This window comes from Podarcis bocagei, assembly GCF_964188305.1.
Source record: "Podarcis bocagei genome assembly, chromosome: 2".
Lineage (NCBI taxonomy): Eukaryota > Metazoa > Chordata > Lepidosauria > Squamata > Lacertidae > Podarcis > Podarcis bocagei.
Genome location: NC_138126.1, coordinates 98,250,877 through 98,275,998, shown reverse-complemented (window position 1 = coordinate 98,275,998; position 25,122 = coordinate 98,250,877). Strand labels below are relative to the sequence as shown.

The 25,122-nt window shown below is 44.8% G+C and overlaps 1 protein-coding gene across 3 annotated transcripts; it reads left to right on the top strand.

Moving 5' to 3' along the window:
- The first annotated feature begins 9,266 nt into the window (after positions 1-9,266).
- Positions 9,267-24,850, top strand: TSEN54 (tRNA splicing endonuclease subunit 54). 3 transcript variants are annotated; one of them, XM_081185102.1, is made up of 12 exons: positions 9,267-9,340; positions 10,464-10,628; positions 11,329-11,392; positions 12,376-12,459; positions 13,426-13,524; positions 14,982-15,034; positions 16,412-16,510; positions 17,845-18,485; positions 19,675-19,735; positions 21,406-21,522; positions 23,592-23,780; positions 24,289-24,850. In XM_081185102.1, exons 1-11 carry the CDS (start codon positions 9,297-9,299, stop codon positions 23,740-23,742), a joined length of 1,578 nt encoding a protein of 525 aa, XP_081041228.1. In that variant the 5' UTR covers positions 9,267-9,296; the 3' UTR covers positions 23,743-23,780; positions 24,289-24,850. The 3 variants fall into 3 exon arrangements, with proteins under 3 accessions (XP_081041228.1, XP_081041227.1, XP_081041229.1); XM_081185101.1 differs by having other exon boundaries at positions 23,592-24,850; XM_081185103.1 differs by lacking the exons at positions 23,592-23,780; positions 24,289-24,850 and having other exon boundaries at positions 21,363-21,502.
- Positions 24,851-25,122: the final 272 nt, after the last annotated feature.

Sequence of the window (25,122 nt, the reverse complement as noted above, 5' to 3'; positions counted from 1 at the left end):
AGCGTATGTAACCCTAGGTACCACTGTATATGGACTACAGTTGCATCAGTTGAAGTATTATTCACAAAGAAAGCTTGGGCTTGCACATCCTCTTTAAGGTGCCTCAAGACTCTTTGGTATGAGGGAGTGGTTCTCAAAGTGTTGTTGTTTTACCAGTGACGTTGTGTCCTGGTTGCTTTCATCTTCTGATCGGCCCTCTTCAGCTCCTTGAAGCACACCATCCCACTGCTGGTAACCTGCCGCCCAGCACACAAGAACGATACAACATGGAAGAAGCCTCAACAGCCCCCCTCTTCTAGTGGGAACCAGTGGTATAGCTGAAGGCCACTCCTAGTATGTTTGCTCTTCTTAGTGCTAAGTTATAAGAAACAGTGCCACCTACAGAAAGAACAAAGCCATAGCGACTTCCTTCCCATGCGATTTGTAATCAGACCTGAACCTTCTATATACAGTGGTAGCTCGGGTTACATACGCTTCAGGTTACAGATGCTTCAGGTTACAGACTCCGCTAACCCAGAAATAATGCCTCGGGTTAAGAACTTTGCTTGAGGATGAGAACAGAAATCGTGCTTCGTTGGCGCGGCGGCAGCAGGAGGCCCCATTAGCTAAAGTGGTGCTTCAGGTTAAGAACAGTTTCAGGTTAAGAACGGACCTCCGAAACGAATTAACTTCTTAACCCGAGATACCACTGTACCGTCATAATAATAAATGAAAATGACCAAAAACTAAACTAAACAAAACCCATGTCTTTCCAATGCTGGTAGCTATGTTGTGAAGCAAGCTGAAGTTTCAGCACTAGCTGCAAGGGCAGCCATGTGAAGAGCACATTACAATAATCTAGCTCAAAGGTGTGAGAAGCATGAACACCACCATTTTGCTGCAAGATAGGTGCAACTGCAAGCAACTGAATCCTCCCCATACCTGCCACTTGCCTTCTCATAGTTTCTACCCTGAAAGCGCATTTCTGGTATTGGAGATCAGCTGCGGAGGAAAGCACCTGAGACAGACAGCTAAGTAGTTGAGTGACCAGATGAAAAAGAGAAGAAAAGAGCAGGTTGTCAAAGCTACATCTACCCACTGAAATTCGCTCTTCTATGCAACTATTACAGGTGCAGAAACCCTATCTGCTTTTTCACCAGGCCACCCTAGAGGTAAGTCACAGGCAGGAAGAAGGCGTAGCAATTTCTCTAAAACTTGGATATCTGACTCTCTAAATGTGCTTTCGGGCATTGTTGTTGTTGTTTAGTCGTGTCCAACTCTTCGTGACCCCATGGACCAGAGCACGCCAGGCACTCCTGTCTTCCACTGCCTCCCGCAGTTTGGTCAGGCTCATGTTTGTAGCTTCGAGAACACTGTCCAACCATCTTGTCCTCTGTCGCCCCCTTCTCCTTGTGCCCTCCATCTTTCCCAACATCAGGGTCTTTTCCAGGGAGTCTTCTCATGAGGTGGCCAAAGTATTGGAGCCTCAACTTCACGATCTGTCCTTCCAGTGAGCACTCAGGGCTGATTTCCTTAAGAATGGATGCGTTTGATCTTCTTGCAGTCCATGGGACTCTCAAGAGTCTCCTCCAGCACCATAATTCAAAAGCATCAATTCTTCGGCGATCAGCCTTCTTGATGGTCCAGCTCTCACTTCCATACATCACTACTGGGAAAACCATGGCTTTAACTATACGGACCTTTGTTGGCAAGGTGATGTCTCTGCTTTTTAAGATGTTGTCTAGGTTTGCCATCACCTTTCTCCCAAGGAGCAGGCATCTTTTAATTTTGTGACTGCTGTCACCATCTGCAGTGATCATGGAGCCCAAAAAAGTAAAATCTCTCACTGCCTCCATTTCTTCCCCTTCTATTTGCCAGGAGGTGAGGTGATGGGACCAGTGGCCATGATCTTCATTTTTTTGATGTTGAGTTTCAGACCATATTTTGCGCTCTCCTCTTTCACCCTCATTAAAAGGTTCTTTAATTCCTCCTCACTTTCTGCCATCAAGGTTGTGTCATCTGCATATCTGAGGTTGTTGATATTTCTTTCGGTGATCTTAATTCCGGCTTGGGATTCATCCAGTCCAGCCTTTCGCATGATGAATTCTGCATATAAGTTAAATAACCAGGGAGACAATATACAGCCTTGCCGTACTCCTTTCCCAATTTTGAACCAATCAGTTGTTCCGTATCCAGTTCTAACTGTAGCTTCTTGTCCCACATAGAGATTTCTCAGGAGACAGATGAGGTGATCAGGCACTCCCATTTCTTTAAGAACTTGCCATAGTTTGCTGTGGTCAACACAGTCAAAGGCTTTTGCATAGTCAATGAAGCAGAAGTAGATGTCTTTCTGGAACTCTCTAGCTTTCTCCATAATCCAGCGCATGTTTGCAATTTGGTCTCTGGTTCCTCTGCCCCTTCGAAATCCAGCTTGCACTTCTGGGAGTTCTCTGTCCACATACTGCTTAAGCCTGCCTTGTAGAATTTTAAGCATAACCTTGCTAGCGTGTGAAATGAGTGCAATTGTGCGGTAGTTGGAGCATTCTTTGGCACTGCCCTTCTTTGGGATTGGGATGTAGACTGATCTTCTCCAATCCTCTGGCCACTGCTGAGTTATCCAAATTTGCTGGCATATTGAGTGTAGCACCTTGACAGCATCATCTTTTAAAATTTTAAGTAGTTCAGCTGGAATGTCATCACTTCCACTGGCCTTGTTATTAGCAGTGCTTTCTAAGGCCCATTTGACTTCAATCTCCAGGATGTCTGGCTCAAGGTCAGGAACCACACTACCTGGGGTGTACGAGACATCCATATCTTTCTGGTATAATTCCTCTGTGTATTCTTGCCACCTCTTCTTGATGTCTTCTGCTTCTGTTAGGTCCTTTCCACTTTTGTCTTTTATTATGGTAATCTTTGTACAAAATGTTCCTTTCATATCTCCAATTTTCTTGAACAGATCTCTGGTTTTTCCCATTCTATTGTTTTCCTCTATTTCTTTGCATTGCTCGTTTAAGAAGGCCTTCTTGTCTCTCCTTGCTATTTTTTTGGAAATCTGCATTCAATTTCCTGTATCTTTCACTATCTCCCTCGCATTTTGCTTGCCTTCTCTCCCCTGCTATTTGTAAGGCCTCGTTGGACAGCCACTTTGCTTTCTTGCATTTCCTTTTCATTGGGGTGGTTTTAGTTGCTGCCTCCTGTATAATGTTACGAGCCTCCATCCATAGTTCTTCAGGCACTCTGTCCACCAAATCTAAATCCTTAAACCTGTTCCTCACTTCCACTGTGTATTCATAAGGGATTTGACTTAGATTGTATCTTACCGGCCCAGTGGTTTTTCCTACTTTCTTCAGTTTAAGCTTGAATTTTGCTATAAGAAGCTGATGATCTGAGCCACAGTCCGCTCCAGGTCTTGTTTTTGCTGACTGTATAGAGCTTCTCCATCTTTGGCTGCAGAGAATATAATCAATCTGATTTCGATGCTGCCCATCTGGTGATGTCCATGTGTAGAGTCGTCTCTTGTGTTGTTGGAAAAGAGTGTTTGTGATGACCACAGCTTGTTCTCTTGGCAGAACTCTATTAGCCTTTGCCCTGCTTCATTTTGAATTCCAAGGCCAAACTTGCCAGTTGTTCCTTTTATCTCTTGACTCCCTACTTTAGCATTCCAATCCCCTATAATGAGAAGAACATCCTTCTTTGGTGTCATTTCTATAAGGTGTTGTAAGTCTTCATAGAATTGGTCAATTTCAGTTTCTTCAGCACCAGTGGTTGGTGCATAAACTTGGATTACTGTGATGTTAAAAGGTCTGCCTTGGATTCATATTGAGATCATTCTATCATTTTTCGCCACTCTTTTGTTGACTATGAGGGCCACTCCATTTCTTTTACGGGATTCTTGCCCACAGTAGTAGATATGATGGTCATCTGAACTGAATTCACCCATTCCTGTCCATTTTAGTTCACTGATGCCCAGGATGTCAATATTTATTCTTGCCATCTCATTTTTGACCACATCCAACTTACCAAGGTTCATGGTTCTTACATTCCAGGTTCCTATGCAATATTTTTCTTTACAGCATTGGACTTTCCTTTCGCTTCTAGGCATATCCGCAACTGAGCGTCCTTTTGGCTTTGGCCCAGCCGCTTCATCAGCTCTGAATCTACTTGTACTTGTCCTCCGCTCTTCCTATGCTTTCGGGCATAGATGGGTATAAACAAACAAGCCTGCCTTTATGTTGTCCTTATGTTGTCCTTATTTTCTGCATGCCCAGCACTGTCAAAGGTACAGGAACAGGGCTAGTTAAAAATATAAAACCCAAAGGGGTCATGCTATGATATCCGTTTTCAGAAGTTCCTGCTTATGTATTGTTCAAATCATGTGAGTTCTGCTGTTCTGGCTTAGCTGCCACACAGAGACACACACCTTGCATGTCTTGTCTGCCCCCAACATCAACATGTTGTTGACATGGATGTTCTCATGTACAGCTGTAAGCATGAAGACTTCCATGGTATTGGGAGCTCTGCATTATTGGAGTTCCTGGGAATCTTTGCCAACATACAAGGCTAGTGTTGTGTTCACCCAAACCTATAAAACGCATCTCAAGCACATTCTTTCCATTCAAAGAATTCTGGGCACTGTAGTCAAGCCCACAGAGTTTCAGTTCCCGGCTACCCTTAACAACCCTAGAATTCTTTGAGGGGGAAAATGTGCTTTGAATGTGTTTTAACAGTATAGTGTGTGCACAGCCATAAACACAAACACAATGGTGGGAGGGTGAGTGGAAAGTGCAATGATGGCACAGCAAATGTTCAAAATCAAACAGTGTGTGAGTTTGAAGATGGCTACTATCTCAATGAAAAATACAGCAATAGGAATGTTTTCTTTGAAAATTATTGTTGTTGACCCCTTTGAAGAATCTTAAGAGTTTTAAAGAGTGATGCTTTTAAGCCTATACAAACATAGATATTTTATTCTTACTGCAACTGGCAGTGATACATTTTGTTTTTAGTGGCTATGCAAATTTTTAATTTGCATAGTATATGATCTACCATCTGCTTTCCAACGTTGTCAGATTATTGAAAGCTCATGAGGAGTGGTTAAGGGATTACTTTGGAATAATAATTACCGGTATTTCTTCTATAATATATCCTCCCCCCTTATTTTAAGCTCATTGAGAACATTGCCCAGATGTTGGTTTTATTTCCTTGCACATTTCTAGTCTGTCCAGTTAGGCAGAACATTTTTAACTGTAGTCTGATGATTTGCCAGAGTCTTCAGACAAATTATTCTGAAGTTATCCTACAGACTTTTAGAGCTGCTCCAGAGCTAGGACAATTTTGCAAAAGCAGCTACCCCACATCACGCAGTGTGTGACATGGAATGCATGTCTAAGGCTGCACCTGGGAGTAAGCCCATTGAAGTCAATGTGGCATACTTCTGAGTAGACAAGTATAGTATTGCACTGAAAAAGGTGCACTTCTGGTAACAATTCACCAATGAAGGAATAGGACATATTATATGATTCTGCAAGTTATTGGAAATTTCCATTAATGGGCTTTTTGTGTGCGTGTGTGTAAATCACCACTTCAGACATGGCATTTGTAATTTGAGAATTGGCAGCCTGCGTATAGCTGGAAGTAAATTCAGCAATGTTATGTAAGGTAACCCTGCCAGTGGGGAATTCTGGGACATTTGGCATTGACTTTTATGGAGGCATGATATACTTATGGAGCAAAGTATACTTTGCTACAAAAATGGTTCAGCTCTTCTAAATCTTTCCTCATGCTAAAGGCCTAGCTCTGAGTGGCCTTAAAGAACCTTTTGGTTATTAAACACACAAATAACACAAGCAGATGCACAACCCCCAGTTGCGGGTTGTAGAGAGAATATTGATAGCGCTGCTTTTTCGCACCTGTGGCTTCATGGGATTATTTTCAAACTTTCGCCATATATCAGCTTGTGTGATAGATGCATTACAACAGCCACTGCCAATATATTACAACCTGAGACCCTAATTGTACTCTAACTTGCTTAGGTGTGTCTCCTTCCCATATCCCTTTGCTAAAAGTATCCAGCCTATGGTGTGTTTGTGCAGGTTGTGTCTGAACAAGAACCACACTAGCCCTGACATGCCTTTGATGTTTCAGTGTCATTGCTGTCTGCACTGCCATTTTAAAAGAGCAGAAATATGTCCTGAGAGGTGCATGATCCTTTCCACTGACAGCATACTGTCGAGATGCAGCACTTCAAAAGAGGAAAAATCTGAAAGCATCCTGCTGACGATGGCTAACAGATGTGCCTGGCTTTAATGAACATCCCTTTCACAGAATATAATGGATGTCCCATATGCCAGAACACTACAGCTCTGCAAAGCATTACCAGTTGTATACCTGGCAGGGTACTTGCACCTTTTGTGGCTTTCTGAGGGGCATCTAAAACAGCAGAGAGACCCACGGGACCTGAGAGAATGACAAATGCATCCTGAATCAAGATAAGGTTTTTTATCCCTGCAGCAGTCAATCTGAGTGAGAGACTGCTGGTGTGCTTCTACCGAGGCTCCATAGAGAGCATTCTTACATACTGTATTTGTGCTTGGTTCTCCAGTTGTACAGCTAGGGAGAGGAAGGTGCTCCAGAAGGTCATAACCACAGCCCAAAGGATTATTGGTCATCCTCTCCCATCTTTGGAAGAACTGTACGGTTCCCGTTGTCTTAGGAAAGCAAATAACATCCTGCAGGATTCATCTCACCCGGGACACGGTCTGTTTGCACTACTGCCTTCTGGCAGGAGATATAGAAACATCAAGTCAAAGACAAATAGACTGAAAAACAGTTTCTATCCAAGAGCTGTGGCCTTTTTGAATGCTGTAACTCGATAGTGTGACCTGGGAGTTTGATGGGTGTGGTGTGGGTGTGGCTGGAATGTGGTTTGTTTGGTTGTTGTTGTTGTTTTGCTTTTGATGTTTTAAGGGATGGCATCCAATTTCGTTGCACTTTGTACAATGTTGCACTTGTGTAATGACAATAAAGAATCTATTCTATTCTATTCTATTCTATTCTATTCTATTAGCTCACCCATGCCCAGTATGTGTGTGTTCTCATCAAAACTACTTTGCAAATGGACAATGTATTTATTTAAGCTTTTAGCACGGCAAACACGCTCTGCATATTCTGCATTTCATTTTCCTCTCACCTCACTGCTAACATTTTCTTATTTGCACACACCTGGCAATTAGGATAATGGGGGGAGATGCAAAAGAGGACAGGAGTCTTGCATCTTTTAAGAGGGAGTTGAGAATCATAGAATTGTAGGATTGGAAGGGACCTCAATGGTCAGAGCCAAACTATCTGAAAGACTGTATTCTCTCATACAAACCTGCCTGGGCTTTGAGAACATCGGGGGGAGGCCCTTCTCTCAGCCCCACCAACCTCACAGGCACATACGGTGGGGATGTGGTACAGAGCCTTCTCGGTGGTTGCTCCAAGACTCCAGAGCTCCCTCCCTGGCAAAATTAGTAGACTGGCTCCCTCTGTGTTGTCCTTCCGCTTTTTTGTTCCAACAGGCTTTGGGAAACCGGCTGCTTTTAATGAAAGGGTTGGTGCCGTGCTCTTTATTTTCCCTTTATTTTTTACAGCGCCCATCACAATTACTGTCACCAAAAAATAGGGTATAGGACAATGATTAAAAGCATGAACAGGAAAGTCTCTGATTCAAGGCTCAGGTCAATTCTGAATTTATTGGATGGCTTTAGGCTATGCTTAGCCTGAAACCTCGGTGTGTAGCATGGGGATAATAATCCTAGCCTACCTTATAAGGCTGTTGTAAAGATTCCTCTGATAAGATCGTGGAGGGGTTTAAGGTTTACAGTGGTACCTCGGGTTAAGTACTTAATTCGTTCCGGAGGTCTATTCTTAACCGAAACTGTTCTCTACCTGAAGCACCACTTTAGCTAATGGGGCCTCCTGCTGCCGCCGCGCCGCCAGAGCCCGATTTCTGTTCTTATCCTTATTTCTGGGTTAGCGGAGCGTGTAACTTGAAGCGTATGTAACCTGAAGCGTATGTAACCCGAGGTACTTGGGTACTTGAAATGGGTGGGTGGAACCAAATTCTAAGTTTTCCCCTCAGAGGCTGCAGTTATGCAGTTCACCACATGGGGCAGCGGTTAGCACTGAGACTGACACCTTGCAACATTCATCTCCAATTCACAGGTATGCTGCCTCTGAACATGGCTGTTCCATTGAACATCATAGCCGAGAGCCAGTGTGTATATATGGGTGATACTGGAGCAGAACAGGAGGGAGGATATTTGGTTGGGTGGAGCTAGAGACAGAGTAGGTTGGCATGCTGGAATGAACTTTTTAGTAAGTACTCTCGCCTTCCTTGGAGTTTTTTAAGCCGAGGTTGGATGACCATCTGTTATGGATGCTTTACAGTAGTTGTGATTACTACCTTTTCCAGGGGTTGGACTAGATGACCCTTGGGGTCCCTTCCAACTCCACAATTCTATCGTTCTATTATGTGCTGGGCCAGATTTAGGTTTGATGAGGCCCTAAGCTACTGAAGGTAATGGGGCCCTTTATAGGTCTAGCTGTCCTTTGTCAACAACAAATTGTCACTGTTTTGTGTTGAATATATGCTATATGGTAATTTATGGACCTAATAGGTCCATACACAACACAAAACACTGTTGCTATATGTAGGTTTTATTTTATTTGTTTTTATCCCCCTCTTTCTTTTTTCCTTTTTTCCTTTCTCCTCCTGTGATGAGGCTGCATTTTAATGTTTTAATGTTGTATTTTAATCTTGTTTTTAAGTTGTATTCATTCAACTTGTTTTTATTATTGGTTGTTAGCTGCCCTGAGCCTGGCCTTGGCTGGGGAGGGCGGGGTATTAAAAAAATATATATTATTATTATTATTTTGAAAATATACACCCAGTGTGTTTTTTCCTTTAATTTTTTTGGGGGCCCCCCAAGAGAGTGGGGCCACAAGCTATAGCTTGTTTAGCTTATACGTAAATCCGGCACTGATGTGTACCAGTATTGAAGGGGGGGAAAGCAACGTTCATGCACAGCATCCCGATCCAGTTCTGGACCCTTGACGGTTTCCTATTGCCCCCTCCCCACCCAAAAGATGTTGCGTGTGCGTATGTGCGCGCTCCCGCAGTCTTGTGTGAGCGTCGTTGTTTCCCTTTTCACGCCGGTTTGGAGAGCCGGAGGAGAAGCGTCCTTGCTTCGCTAGAAACCTTTCCGGCGCTAGGACCCAGGGAAGGAGAGCGGGAAAGAGTCGGAGGGCCCCAGTGGGCGGAGCGAGTGGAATCCATGGATGCTGAGCTACGTCTTGCTGAGGGTCGCCGTTTGCTCAGGTAACCCGGGCCAGGTGCGTGGCGGGCGGATGCGAGCGAGCTTATAGGGGCCGCCCAGCGCCCGGTCGGGGCTCCCTCTTCCCCCGGGGTGAACGGCCACGTGGGCGCGGCGGCCTGCGGCTCGGGCAGAGGCGGAAGTGCGAGGCTGTAGCCCGGAGAACGCGGGTAGTGGAGAGTTATAAGCCAATGCTGTGAAAACAGCAACACGTGAATGCACGCAACTTTAGCTGCAGGAGACACGATCGCGGGAGCAAGGGGCTCCGCCCTGTCCTCCTCTTGGTCCGTCCGTGCTGGATCCCGTATTCTGGGCGCTCCCTTTTTAAGAAGGAGCTCCGCTGCAGAAAGTAAACGAGGCGTGTCGTGGTGGCAGGAAACGAATTCCTAAGCCTTTACTGGTATATCCGCCTGAAAGTTATTAAATCATTCAGATGTGGGAAGTGCTCATATTTTACGTTGGCTTCAGCCTTTTGGGATTGCATTGGGAAACACCTTTCCGGTTTCCCAGGGTTTAAATTTTTTTTAGTTGTGGCTCTCTCTTTTTTAAGTGATTTTGTGCAGTGCTGGGTGGACTGGCTCTACTAATTTTGTATGGCTGGCATCTTAGAAAGTTATTCCAGAAAATGGGAGGTCTCCTGACAAAAATATGTAACTTGTCCCCTAGGTCTGAGGTTTGTAATGACAATTCTTTAAAAAGGGACCTGAGAAATTGCAGACTGGTTAGCATAGCTTCAGGTAAACTTTTAGAAAGCACTTTTGAAGTTAGCAAGCATATAGAAGTCACAAGTTTTGCTGAAGCAGTGTGTCTCCTGCAAAGATAAGTCCTGCCTCATTAATCGTATGGAGTAAGTTGAGAGTAAGTAGGCGAGTGGATAGAGGTGATCCAGTAGACCCGGCCTTTATCAACCTGGAGCCCTCCAGATGTTTTGGACTGCTGGATGGGAGTCCAAAACATCTGGAGGGCTCCAGAGTGCCCTTGTATTATGCTCTGTGGTTTTCCCATAACTGGCCACTGTGGGGAAACAGGATCCTAGACCAGAGGGCCCCTGTCCTGATGCTGCAAGGCCCTTTTGTGTTGATAGCACTGGGTTTTTGAGTGGTTGCCCTTCTTTAATTTTGCTTACAGCCCAGCAGAGCTGCTGTCTGCTCGCACACGTGATCACAAGGTCCCCCAGCGCTCACATGGCCAGAAGGATTTCCTCCCCGATGGATCGCAAGAGCAAGAGGAGAGGCTGCGCCAGTGCCGGGAAGAACACTGGCAGCTTTTGGAGGAAGAGCGTGTGGAGCGGTTGTACGTAGTGTAATACCGCAATAAAATAGAACAATAACAATCAACAATTAAAACTGTCATTTTTAAAAAAGCATTCAGACACCAGGGAGAGATTAAACCACATTGTGCATGCATGTGTGTAAGCCTAAAAACCACAAGAGAATGAGCTACACAAACCCATCTAGGGAGGTTGTTTCAGAGCCAGGGTTACTGCAACGGAAAATGTTCTGTCCCAGGCAATGATGAGTTTGAAGGACATGGAAGAAGCATTGGATGATGAGCTTTGTATGGGTGTGCAGGTCCAAGGAGGCAGAGACAGCCTGACAGATTGACTGGTCTCAAACTCTTTAAACTGCTGGCCTGACTTAGAGGGTAAAGAAGCTTCAAACATCGTTTGCCAGGCCATTATAGGGAAGTATAGTGCTGCCTCTGTGACTGATGAGCACTGTCAGCCCTACTCTGCAGATTGAGAGACGGAAGCATGTATACAGTGAAATAACTGAATGCGTTAAAAGTGTAGATTCACAGTTCCTGATTTCTTTGCAAGGCAATTTGAAGCTGGATACAGAAGAAGCTGTTTTTACATAAGGATTTTACATGACAAGAGTTGCCCCCTGATCTTTTTTCAAAAGGTTGTACTTCCAGCTAAGACTAAAATGGTTTCTTAACCCCTTTTCAGTTAAGGTAACAGGATATAATTTTATTTAAACTTCTTTTGTAGGGGAAGTCTGGTGGCAGCTGAGTGGAAGCCCCAGGAAGGTATTGTCGAGCTGAAAACCCCTGCTGTAAGTCGCACTGTTCATCTTTATGCTGTTGTTTCTTGCTCTTTTTTAATTACGTAGCGTCCCTACAGAGCCTGCCTTCAAATAAAAAAAAAAAAAACCCCACCACACAGAGTGGAGTTTGGATCGGGGTCTAGGCCTTGCCTGGTATGGCTTTTCTTCTTGCACAGCTCAGTGTGGAAGGTGCTTTTGCAGTGTTCAGCTTGGGAGAGGCTGGATTGGTTTTGGAACCTGCTACTCTCCCTGGAGAGCAGCTTCTCTGACGGGGCTGGCCAGTGCAGCGCTTAGATGATGATGGGGTGGCGGGTGGCTTCATGAAATCTACATGCTTCACCCCCAGTTCCTCCCAGTTTCATCCACATCTTGCTTCCCTGTGGCATTCTAAGCCAGGCATAGGCAAACTCGGCCCTCCAGATGTTTTGAGACTACAACTCCCATCATCCCTAGCTAACAGAACCAGTGGTCAGGGATGATGGGAATTGTAGTCCCAAAACATCTGGAGGGATGAGTTTGCCTATGCCTGTAAGCAAAAGATAAGGCAGGAAGGCAGCCACTGTAATTGAAGCATGGGACATGGATAGGTAGCCTGAGTAAATAATATAGAGCTGCATAGCTACAAGAACTGTCATGCAGAGATCTAGATGGGGAAGCTATGGGTATCCTTAAATAGAGATGTGGAAGGTAGATTGTGCCCCACTGTAATCTTCTCAAACAGCAGCTTTCATAAAAGGTAGAAGGTGACACATCCTCAAGCCTCACCTGCAATTCATGCCACAGGGCAACAGATCAGGTTCTCCTCTTATATATAGCCAAAAGCCTGATGGAGAGGATATGACTACATCACAAAGTATAGGAGAGAGTCTGGAATATTTCCCTTAAAGGATCCAGCCTTTCTGGGCATGCCTTACCTTGCAGAAAACCATTTTGAAGGCTTGTGTATCTGTCTAGAGCTAATCCTAACAACTGACATTTTCTTTTCTTGCCAGGGGAAATTTTGGCATACTATGGGTTTTGCAGAGCACGGAAAGCAATGCTTGCATCCAGAAGAAGCCCTGTATCTCCTGGAATGTGTAAGTAGACTGGGCTTGCAGGCTTAAGAAATTTTGATTCCATGTTTTTATCAAGTGCCGAGTGGGATTTTGCACGGGCAGCTGCCTTCCCCTCCTCATTTGTCCTGCAGCACCTCACGGAAAGGTCTCAAGCTCCATGAAGCCACCTGTTGCAGAATAAATGATGACCGTTTGCAAATTTGCACGTTTATCTGTGGAGCACGGGAGTAGGATGGGGACAGAGGGGGAAGGAGGGTGCAGAATGTGCGCAGGGGTAATTGTGCACTGCTAAGAGGAATTGATGTAACAAACCATGCCTTGTATTAATGCCGTATTCCACCCTAGCTGAAGTCAGGAGATGATGATACCCTGTGCTTAGAAAATAGCTGGCATTGCCCCTTTGTGTTTTTATGGTGCTCTAAGAGAAGGGGTCAATATACCCTTGTTGCCGTTTTCTCCATTGTTTTCTGCTGCTTCCATGGCCTGGTTGCCCCTGTTCTTCTTGGCACAGGCTGAGAGCAGACTCTGTTACACTAGTGTCCCCTTCCCCAGTTGGACTCCCAACTCTCATCACTCCTAGCCAGCATGGTCAGTGGTCAGGGATGAAGGGGGTTGTCATCCCAACAACATCTGAATACCTAAGGTTGGGGAAAGCTGCCCTTGTTCTTTGTAAAGGGTAGGCAGTGTATACCTGTGCACATGGATCTCTAAGCACCTGGGTGCTTGTGTTGGGATTGGACCAGGTCCCCAAAACATTATTGCAATAGATGTTAAGGATCCTATTCAGCCCAAGTGGGACATACCCTCTGCTCTCCACCTCAATACATGCTGTTGCCCTAAATCCCCAAGAGGGAAGGTTAAAGAAAAAAGCAGTGTACTTCTGAGTTAAAATGGGCTGGCTGGCTGGCTCCTGAGACCACAGAATATGGTTCCCACAGAGTTTTTATGCAGGCTTTAATTCCTAAATGTTATGCTCCTGTCTTCTAGGGATCTATTCAGCTGTTCTACAGAGGCCTGCCTATGTCAGTTCAGGAAGCCTATGAGAATCTGCTATCCCAGAAGACAGTGAGCCTGCTGAAGTACCAGGTATGTCTCAGGATTTGGGTTCGGCTGCAGGTATCGATCTCATGGAAAAGCCGACAAAGCCCAAGCTCACACGCACGGCACTGAATCAGAATGAATGAAAATGGCGAGAGTTCTGCAGCAAGCACAGAACCACATTTGGAGACGTATCAACCTGTGTTGGCGAAGTATTTAGTTTCTGAGTGATGGAAGGAGTTTCTCTCATTCCCTGGGGACTGGGAGTTGTGTGGAGGTTCAAAGCAAATAGCCCTGGGCCAAATTGGTTACCACAATATAGTTAGCAGATGCATTTACTCTGGCAGCGAAGGATGTGTGTCAGTATACTACCAGTGTTTTGGGCTTTCTGTTAAGTAACATAGGAGACTTAAAATATTTTTCACGCTTCAATATTCTATGAAAGCATAAACAATATCTGCTGTGGTATCTGATAGCTCTATAACCCCCTTTTTTAAATTACTTTTTATAGAAGTAAAAAAATTCCTTCCAGTAGCACCTTAAAGACCAACTAAGTTAGTTCTTGGTATGAGCTTTCGTGTGCATGCACACTTCTTCAGATACACAGAACTGTATAACTTTATAGAAGTGTGTGTGTGTGTGTGTGTGTGTGAGAGAGAGAGAGAGCGAGAGAGAGTATACACCTCCTCTTTTTCTTTCTTTTCCATAATGGGAAGTTAAGATCTGTGAGTCTGGCGGTATATGTTGGCATAAGGGCTCTTCAGCTGATTTGTGGCATTCTCCACAAGGGTGAATGGTGCCTGTGATTATGTTTGGAAGAGAAGTGCAAGCCTCTCTGGCGTCTTACCAGGTGCTGCAGCACAGGCTGTGAGCTACTCTCCTTGTAAGTAATAATAATAATAATAATAATAATAATAATAAGTGCTTTGGGGTGGCAAAGCATTAACATGCAAAGCAAAATGAGTCACGATCACTCTGCAAATATTGTTTATGTTTTGTAATGTGTTTTGGTAAAGCTTATATGATAAATGTGCCTTTGGCGACATGGATCTGATACAGATTTTTATTGTTACTATTTTATTTCATAACATTTATACACTGCTTGATTGTAAAAACAACAACCTCAAAGCAGTTAAAGAAAAGATAAGGCGATAAAACCAAGCAAAATTACAACCCAACTTCAAAACATACTAAATTTAAAATACTAAAACCGATTAAAATTACCTCAGCTTTCTAAGCATCTGGGTAGGCTTGTCTAACAAGAATGTTTTTAGCAGGTGCAGAAAGGGGTGAAGGTGTCTGCTTGATCTCAATAGGTAGGGAGTTTCAAACTGTTGGTGCTGCCAGACACACACACACACACCCCTACCCCTACACACCTCTGGAGAGGCAATAGCAGCAGCTGAGCAGAATGGCTTTCCGTTATGGGTAATGTTGATTCAAGTTTTGTTGTATGATCCTGAAAGGACACAAAAGTCAGACTTCATTTTCATCCCTGTTTTAAGGTATTCAGCCACTTGAAAAGACTGGGTTACATCGTTCTGAGATTCCGTCCCAGGTAATTGTTTGATGGTGGTCTTTCACCCTCCCTTAGAACACCCTTCTCAAGGTTTTCCTTTAGGCATCCCCTTAGCATTGCATGTTGGTTCCTTCTGTCTCTCTCGCCCTCCCTCCGTTTTCACATCCTAACCTCCCAAGGTTAGTGCATACCTTCCTATCCTTTGGGTCAGTCATGAGACCTGTATATGGATTTTGCTTCCCACTTCTTCCTTCAATTTCAAATGAGTCTGTGAAGAGCTGATAACCAGGAGGAAGGGCGGTTTCCTATCATCATTTCTGCGTTGCTAAAAAGGCTTTTGCAGCTAAAAGTGAATGGCATGTCCTGGTTTCTGTTCTCTGATTCCCCTTTTTTATATAATAATTTTTATTAAATTTTCTGTTTTACAATTTCAAATAAACATTTTACAAACTTTAAAATATCCAATGACTTCCTCCTCCTCCTTCCATGGTTCATTTTACATATCTTGCATCCCTGCGTATTTTACAATAACCATTCAAATAAATTTCCCACTATTACATCCATCAAGAATTATTAACACTGTTGAATTTATCTTAATGTTGCCAGCGTTTTCAGCTGTACACACTTATTTTCCATATACTCAATAAACGTTTTCCAATCTTCTTTAAACGTATGTTCTCCATGCTCTCTTATTCTGTATGTTAAATCTGCAAACTGTGCATATTCTGTCAACTTGAGTTGCCAATCCTCTTGAGCTGGGACCTCGCTCACTTTCCATTTTGGGGCTAATGAAACCCGGGCTGCAGTTGTTGCGTACATGAATAACCTTTTCTGACACCTGGGGATTTCAGTCTGGGTTATCCCCAGCAGAAAGGACTCTGGTTTTGGGGAGGAAAGTAATTTGAAACATTTATTTTTTTCAGTTCATCATAGATCATTTCCTAATCCTCTTTTACCTTTTTACATGTCCACCACATAATAATTTATTATTTATTATTTATACCCCGCCCATCTGGCTGGGCTTCTCAAGCCACTATGGGCAGCTTACAACAAACCACTCCAACAAAATATTAAAATACAGTAATACATCAAACATTAAAAGCTTCCCTAAACAGGGCTGCCTTCAGATGTCTTCTAAAAGTTTGGTAGTTGTTGTTCTCTTTGACATCTGATGGGAGGGCATTCCACAGGGTGGGTGCCACTACCGAGAAGGCCCTCTGCAAACTTGGCTTCTCTCAGTGAAGGAACCGCCAAAAGGCCCTCGGTGCTGGACCTCAGTGTCCGGGTAGAACAATGTGAAAGAATGTTCCCTCCACCTCTTTACACTTCCAGCACTTATCTGCTTCTGTCTTGTAAATCTTAGCCAACCTACTCAGAGTTTAATACCATCTTCTGATTCCCCTTTTAACTCCACAGCACTGTTCCAACGCCATATGAGAGGCAGCTGAAACTGGATAGCCACTGCCAGGGCACAGAGAGAAGCCGCAGCAAGAGGCGGAGGAGCTCCAGCCCTCGGTAAAACCATACAGATGCTGGGAGTGGTGCCCTTGACTGGCTAGCCCTAGGTGGGCATGTTACTGCATACTGTGAAATGTTTCAGTTCTGTTTCTGTCCTGTCCCCCCAGCACTTTTCATGTTTGCCACTTGCCACAATGTAGGGGTGGCCAATTTGGTGCCCTGCAGAGGTTGCTGGACTCCAGCTCCTAACATCACTAATCATTGGCCATGCTGGCTGTGGCAGATGGGAGCTTGGTATCCCAACATCATCTGGAAGCCTGCAGGTTTTGCACCCATTCCCAAAGGGTAGGTAAAGGTAAAGGGACCCCTGACCATTAGGTCCAGTTGTGGCCGACTCTGGGGTTGCGGCGCTCACTGGCCGAGGGAGCCAGCGTACAGCTTCTGGGTCATGTGGCCAGCATGACTAAGCCGCTTCTGGCGAACCAGAGCAACGCACGGAAATGCCGTTTACCTTCCCGCCAGAGCGGTACCTATTTATCTACTTGCACTTTGATGTGCTTTCGAACTGCTAGGTTGGCAGGAGCTGGGACCGAACAACGGGAGCTCACCCCGTTGCGGGGATTCAAACCGCCGACCTTCTGATTGGCAAGCCCTAGGCTCTGTGGTTTAACCCACAGTTCCACCCGCGTCAGTGAAAAGAGTCAAGAACTCAATAATAGCGGTTATTGCGTTAGATAACAGGTAGGGCCTAATGGATTCCTTCAAATACTGTGACCTTGGTAGTTTTTGATGGTAAAGGAACATGCCCATGTTTTATTTGTCTGGGGCCTTCATTATACATCTTTAGGTGCCAGGTGAAAGCGTTATGAGGGAAGATAGTAATTAGTTCTCCCAGCACATCAGGTCTGAAACTACAATGTTTTTGTAGTTGTGAAATGTGAAATGGATTTTATATTTATAAGATGTAACCAAGGCACTGTTTGTAAGGGGGGGGGGGGAAAGGTCAGCTGTAAGAATGGACTAACGACTAGTAAAGGATGACAGTCCTCAAAAATAGGGGGCATCTTATACATGGGGATGTCTTATAGACGGGAAAATACGGTAATTTGGTTTGATTTGTAATAATTTGGGAAATTTTTTAAAAAAATAATTAAAGAAAAAGAAAATGTTCCTCTTCGACCAGGCCTTTAACTGATTAATGTTCTATAGCCTTTTAAATGAGTTTGTGTAGGGGGATTTTTGTTTTCTTTTTGTTTTAAGTGTTAAATTTTGTGCTTCTATCCTTTTTTTAATCTTGTGAAGCACCCTGAAATCTTCAGATTAAGGGTGGTATATACATTTTAATAATAAATTAATATGATATAATTTATTTCCCTTTTCCCTTTGATTAGGTTGTCACAAGACAAGAAACCCAAAGCATCAGAGAAGTCTCAGGAATGCAGAGAGTCGCCCCAAAAGACCAGGAGGTATCACGAGAGTTCCAGGCATCCAACGTCCGATGATTCTTCCAAGGAAAGCAGAAAGGCTTCAGATCCTAAAACTGCAGTTGTGGAGTCAGCCCCATCTTGTAGCGTCCCAAGAGAAGCTCCAGCTCGTGCTCAAGATGACAAGAAGAGGTCTAGCAAGACCTTTCGTGGGGACCGCAGCGACGTCGCTCCTTCCCGCTGGGATTACACCGCTATTGCTTTCCCTAACATGGGTGCTGATTGCCTGCAGACCCTCCTGGCAGAGCCTGATAAGAGGCTCCTTCCAGAGAACGTAACGGCCCGGGAGGTTGATGCGACCCGTTGGCGCAGGAAGCTCAACCAGAAGCACGAGAGGTTGACCCGCAAGGAGCGGGAACAGTTGAAGTGGGAGAGCAGGTACAAAAGCAGCGTCAACGAGGATAGAGAAGTCCGGCTTTGCTCCACTTGGCAAGAGTATAAGGCGCTTCTGAAAGAGAGGAGGCGGTGGGAGGAACAGAACCGCCCTGCACATCTCTGGGAGCAGGCGGTCACCCCACTTGTGAAGCCAGACCAAGAACTTTCAACAGGTATTGTTGAAAAGAGGCTTTGATCCCTTTTGAGGTAGGGCGACGGGCTAGAATTCAGGTTTCCCCAGAGGCTCCTGAAGGGCAGTTCTTACATCAGTCCTCTGGACGGAGCAACTCCTTCAGAGGGATGATATTCCCAAACAGGCCAAGGACCAGGCCAAGAAACTGTCCATTGCATGCACCTTTCAAGCTGATGCCTCCAGGGATGTGATGCAATTGGTGGCAAGAAGCAGTGGGGCAGATTGTCTACTAGCTTGGTAACCCAGTTTGTCATTTCCCCCTTTATATTGCCTTCATCACATCTTTTTCTGTGCCTTCCCCCACTGCCCAACTACTTAACTTTTTTTTAATAAAAAAAATATTTATTTTATTTTATTTTAATAATCATAAATTAATAAGAATAAAAATGTGCACCTCACCACCGAGACCATTCCATTGTAACTATCCAACCTCCCAAAATTTCAACACCTCTTGTGATGGTTTGACCCCTTTCCATTTTAACAGTAGAAATTCTACAATCACTTTCCATATCTCCTCAAAATCATTTCTCCTGCATATTCCCCGTCTTACCTTAATGGCACATGTTAATTTATCATTCATAGCTATATCCCACACACCCCTTTTTTTTACCATTCTTCCATTTTATATTCTTCTTTCCCTTCCACTTCCTAGCTGTAATAATTTGTGCAGCTGTCAATAAATTTGTGAGCAAGTCCTTCATAGCCTGTGAAACTTCCACTCCATTGTAAATTGATAATAGTGCTACCTCTGGACTTTGGGTCAGCTTTAACCCAGTGATTTCTGTTATCTCCTTAATCACCCTCTGCAAAAAAAAATATATGTGTACATATGTACACCCCCACCACGTGTGAACATAATTCCCGGTTTCCTGGCATCCCCTCTACTTCAATTGGAAAACCTTCTTGTACTTTGAGAAAATCAGTACATGCTCGCCCACCCTCTTTCTATTTACCGAATTTTCATTTTATTGCTGCATAGACTTCATTCTCTTTGCATACAACTGTTCTCATGCACAGATCCTCTGGGCAGAAGGAGAGGAAGGTGCGTATAGCTTTGTTGGAGTGGAGGGTGGGGTGGTCAGAATGAAGAGAATGCCTAATCAGGGCAGATAAGATCTTTGAAGAATGCATGCCCCTAATCCAGACCTCTCTTGTGTTCTCCCCACTAGCGAGTGTGCTCCAGCAGATCAGTGTGTTCCAGCCGTCCCATATCCTGGATGAGGCATCTCTGTAAGTATCAAAACTAGAAAGCTGGCCAAATGCTTTTTAATCTCTCTCTGTGGTTCTAGGTGTTAGCAGCTATTCTACACTTTGTATACTGACTTTAAAATATTTCACTCCTGATTTTAAATTGAAACATAGCTCGGTTAGACTCACAGGGGTCAGCAAACTTTTTCAGCAGGGGGCTGGTCCACTGTCCCTCAGACCTTGTGGGGGGGCGGACTATATTTTTTGGGGGGTGGATGAATGAATGCCTATGCCCCACAAATAACCCAGAGATGCGTTTTTAGGGAAGTTTTTAATATTTAATGCTGTATTGTTTTTAACACTCTATTGGGAGCCGGCCAGAGTGGCTGTGGAAACTCAGCCAGATGGGCAGGGTATAAATTATTATTATTATTATTATTATTATTATTATTATTATTATTATTATTATTATTATTATTATTATTGCACACATTCTACTCATGTAAAAACACCAGGCAGGCCCCACAAATAACCCAGAGATGCATTTTTAATAAAAGGACACATTCTACTCATGTAAAAACACGCTGATTCCTGAGCCGTCCATGGGCTGGATTTAGAAGACGATTGGGCTGGATCCGGCCCCTGGGCCTTTGTTTGCCTACCCATGGGTTAGAGCATGGCACCAATAACGCCAAGGTTGCAGGTTTGATCCCTGTATGGGACAGCTGCCCATTCCTACAGTGCAGGGGGTTGGACTAGCTGATCCTCAGAGTCCCTTCCAACTCTCCAGTTGTGTGATTCTGTGGCAGCTCATGAACTTCGAATGCTGTTTTAAATTATGTGCCAGACACGTGCTTACCAAAGGACTAACATCCAAACAAACTAATAATCATGGGCAAAGTGCAGTGTGTACCTGGAATGTCCCTGCTTCTTCCAGTCATAGAAATGGGAGGATATCAGTTGCAAGTTCAGTTCAGATTTATCTGCTTGCCATTCATCCTTGTCAGTAGAGAACATCCTCTGTGAGACGCTCTCGCTCATGAGTCTCAGGCGGTGGCAATGCTTGGAATACTGAAATCCAGAGCCTGTGGTTCCGTATCTGATAGGGAAGCTTTGTAATTCTGGGTTGTGTAACGACTGCAAAAATTAAGTTAGAGGCTTGTTTGGTGTTAATTGGGAGCGTGCAAATGAAATCTGCTATGTGTGGTGGTTGGGGAGGTGGATTTCAGAGCCCCGGGGAAACACTGCTGTCTGTTTAAAAGCTAATGTCTAACCTACCTAGCTGTGGAATTAATCTGGATATCTGTTAAAACTTGGCCAAACTTCAGCTGTTTTGGGACTACAGTTCCCATAATCCCTGACCACTGGTCCTGTTAGCTAGGGATGATGGGAGTTGTAGTCCCAGAACAGCCGGAGGGCCAAGTTTGGCCATGCCTGTTTTAAAGTATCAGAAACTGAAAGTTCAGAGTGTGTCTTTGCTATCCTCCTGAGTTCCCTGGCCTCATTATGATGCCCACTCTCAACGCCCTCTCCCAGCCAACTCTTTTAACTCCTTAAGAAGTTGTGGATCCCCTTCCCTTAATTCCACTCTAGATCCTTCCAAAATATGCTGTAGCTAAAGATGTGCTTTCCTGTTTTTCCCTCCTCTGGTACTTCTCTGTGGGTACAGGAGACCTTTCAAGCTTTGTACTGATAACTAACCTCCTCAACAGACTACAGAACGATACCAGGGATATGAAGATTGACTTTGATGTGTATCAAGCAGATGTGGCTTCCAGCTTCAAGAAGAATGACCCTGGGAAGCCCTACGCCCGGATGTGTGTTCGGAGGTACTAGGCACTCATAAGTTTATTGCTCAGCAAAGTTACATAGTCTAATCTGTTAAAGAATTTGGCTTACAGTTTTGTTATGGAGAGAGCCTAAGTCTTCCTTCAAAAAAGTGGAAGTTTTAGCTCTAATGGGTTGCATTAACAATGGATTTTTAGAGTACTGTAGTTGAACAGATTGAAGTCCTTAAAAGCAATGTACATGCTGAGAAAGTGGAACTCTTCCGCAGTCAGTCAACAAGGATGCCTGCATTTAGAGAGGAGATCATGCCAGCTGGGCAGCTTCCTGCTGCAGTCCAGGTGTGGGTGTAAGAGAGTCTTCCACCAACCCAAGAGACACACAAGGACTGTCTTGTTAGTAGTGCTCTTTGATTTGGGGCAGGAACCTGGTTGTGGAGACCATGTGAGGACTCTGAATCCCAGCTGCTGAATTCCCTAGCCCCCTCTATACTTTCTGGTTCTGTGGCCGATATTTTAGCCCAGAGGTTTTCAATCTCTTTGAGTCCACGGCTCCCTTGACCAACTACATTCTTTCTGTGGCACCCCTGTGGGGTTCAGGAGCCCAGTTATGTCACCCCTTGCCTGCAGAGCTGGCAGCCTCTCACCCTTTTGCAAACACCCTCCCTTGTGAAGTATTCCCTCAGCCTCCTCTCCTGTCTCCCCTCTCCTTGGGAGTCCTCTCTCCTCCAGTGTGGTGTAATGGTTAAGAGCAGTAGACTAGTAATCTGGTGAACCGGGTTCGCGTCTCCGCTCCTCCACATGCAGCTGCTGGGTGACCTTGGGCTAGTCACACTTCTCTGAAGTCTCTCAGCCCCACTCACCTCACAGAGTGTTTGTTGTGGGGGAGGAAGGGAATGGAGAATGTTAGCCGCTTTGAGACTCCTTCGGGTAGTGATAAAGCAGGATATCAAATCCAAACTCTTCTTCTTCTTCTTCTTCTTCTTCTTCTTCTTCTTCTTCTTCTTCTTCTGAGCAGCCGCTGCTGCCGCCCCTGGTTTCCGAGCTGCCCCCTCTGCCCGAAAGAGAGGTGCCTCTTCACACTGCCCTACAGGGGCCTGGGACTTACCTGTCCATTCCCAACAGCAAGGGCTGGCGAACTGACTGACTGGGCTTCCTCACCCACTTGCTTCTTTACTCCAAGGCCGCCTGAGCTCCTGGCAACCAGCACCCCCTGGCCAGCCCCCAGCAGCAGAGCGCATACCTGCACTGCCATCAGGGACATCTTACTCATAGAGGCTAGTGGCGCGGGGCGCCAAGTTCTGGAGGGCACCAGGGAAGAGGCAGAGGCTGGATGCAGCGCCTCCCGACATCAGCTCGCCACCTCCGCCATGCCACGCCGAAGCAGCACCGTGCCTGGAGCCTCCGTCTGCCATGGCCACCGCGGCACGAAGCAGCCAGCTGAGCCAGGAGGTGCCGTGTCCAGCCTCTGCCTCTTCCCCGCCAGAGGAGCCGCCCTCCAGCCACTGCCCGCCTCCTCCAGCCCCGCCGGCAGCACCATCCTCCCTAAAAAAACTCTGGGAAAGGGGGGGGGGCACTGGAGGGAGCTTTGCACCACGGCACCGGGTATGCTTAAGACGGCCCTGACTGCCAAGGCACACTGGTTGAAAACCACTGCTTTAGCCAATACTTACCTGCATGGTTAACAAAATTCTGTCCCTAATCATGAGGACTTGAAATTCCCTGCCCCCCACTGAATACAGTACAGTGGTACCTCGGGTTACATACGCTTCAGGTTACATATGCTTCAGGTTACAGCAGCAGCGGAAGGTCCCATTAGCTAAAGTGATGCTTCAGGTTAAGTACAGTTTCAGGTAAAGAACAGACCTCCGGAACGAATTAAGTACTTAACCTGAGGTACCACTGTACTAGATTCCCAGGAATTTACATATGTCACCAGACAGCTAGATCATGGGAATATCAGTTTCCCAACCTGCTCCAAGTTAGATTATCCAGGATGTCTTTTTTCAGAAAATCAAGCACGTTTGCTGTTGAGAAAGATAAGCATACCTCTTTCCCTCCCTCTCTCCCTCCCTCTCTCTCTCTCTCTCTCTCTCTCTCTCTCTCTCTCATAGGTTTGATGAGCCCATCCCATCCCTGAGGGCAGTGAAGCAGCTTGCTTGCCAAAGTGGAGATGTCACAGTGGTCTTTGCACTAGTAGACAATGGAGACATCTCTTTCTACTCTTTCAAGGAATTCAAGCTGCCTGTGGATGTTCATCCCTGATGTTCCTGCTGTCACATCAGGAAACATCTTTGGAACTGGTGTGTGTTTTATACAAAATATTACTCAGGGCTATATAGAATTTAATAGCTACCTACCTTGTGTCGCCAATAGATGCAATTTTCATGCAGCAAGAGCATGCCCATTTCATAAAAGCAAAGAGTAGTTCAAACAAAACAAACATTTCTGGACAGAAACGCACAAATGTATTTTGTTTCGTTTTTGCCTGGACATGGCATAGTGGGTCTACCAATCTGGAATGATTTGCTAGTTATTTGATGCCAGGGAAGTGTTTCCATGATAAATAATGTTGCTTGTACCATCTGGAAGCCTTGGCAAACAAAAACTCTAGAAACCAACATTCAGTATCAGTGATTCAACAAGTGACGCAGAGCAAGCCATTACTGCAGGGATAGCCAATGTTGTTGGACTGCAACTTCCATCATCTCTGACCATTGACCTCGCAGGCTCTGGCTGATGGGAATTGTAATCTAACATCTGGAGGACCATATTGTTTTTCCCTGTGTTATTGCATGATGTTCTTTGTAGTCACAGAACAGCCAGTGAAAACCTGAGAATAGTCTTCTGCGGTTGGGCAGATAGATGATTCTTCAAGTGCTTTCCCCACCGTCTTCAACAGCAATGATCTTCCAGAGGAAAGGAAACTACAGAACACGGAGATCTTGCAGAGAGTCCATGGAAAAAGACACCACCAGTTTGTGTGTGTGTGTGTTATTTCCATAAAGTTAGTGAACCTTTAATTATTCAGAGCTGGAGTCATTATTACTGGGCTGCCATACTTCTGCTTTACAGCTTCTCTCCAGGATGCAAATTGATATTCCCTGTTGAGAATTAACTGTCTGTATTACAAAGTTTATTTATAACCCTTGCTGCTATGGAGTTTTCTCTTCTTCTCCAGATACCAAATTTCTGCCTCTTTTTTGCCTATGAACTTGCTACAGTCGTTGAAGCCAGAAAGCAGTTATCAAAAATAAAGGGCCTGTGTGTTTTTTCCTAAGAAATTTTAGAGGTAGTTTTGTTTATGAAGGTTGGGGTTTTTTTGCCAAGTGTGGAGGCTAAAGCAATAAAATAACAATTAGGTTTACGTTAATACAGTGTCTTGTGGTCCTTTTAGGGTGCTTTCATATAGTGCATTTCTCTTAGGCAAAATATGATTGACAGCAGTTAATGCATTCTGGTCAAATACTTCAGGGCTTTCTTACTTGGCAGTAGTTTGCAGTTTACTACTGCCAGCATTTGCTAACAAGTGGATTCCCAAATGATCTCCCAGAATGCACTGCATTTCTTTTGTGCCCAAGACAGAGAGAAGCAACCGAAAATTGTTGGGCATTTAGCAGCTTTGCCTACCCAGTCATAGTTACC

Coding starts and splice junctions, on each gene's coding strand:
- TSEN54 (XM_081185102.1), top strand. CDS start 9,297: ATGGATGCTGAGCTACGTCTTGCTGAGGGTCGCCGTTTGCTCAG. Junction 11,393..12,375: donor TCGAGCTGAAAACCCCTGCT/GTAAGTCGCACT, acceptor TTTTCTTGCCAG/GGGAAATTTTGGCATACTAT. Junction 15,035..16,411: donor GTTCTGAGATTCCGTCCCAG/GTAATTGTTTGA, acceptor TTAACTCCACAG/CACTGTTCCAACGCCATATG.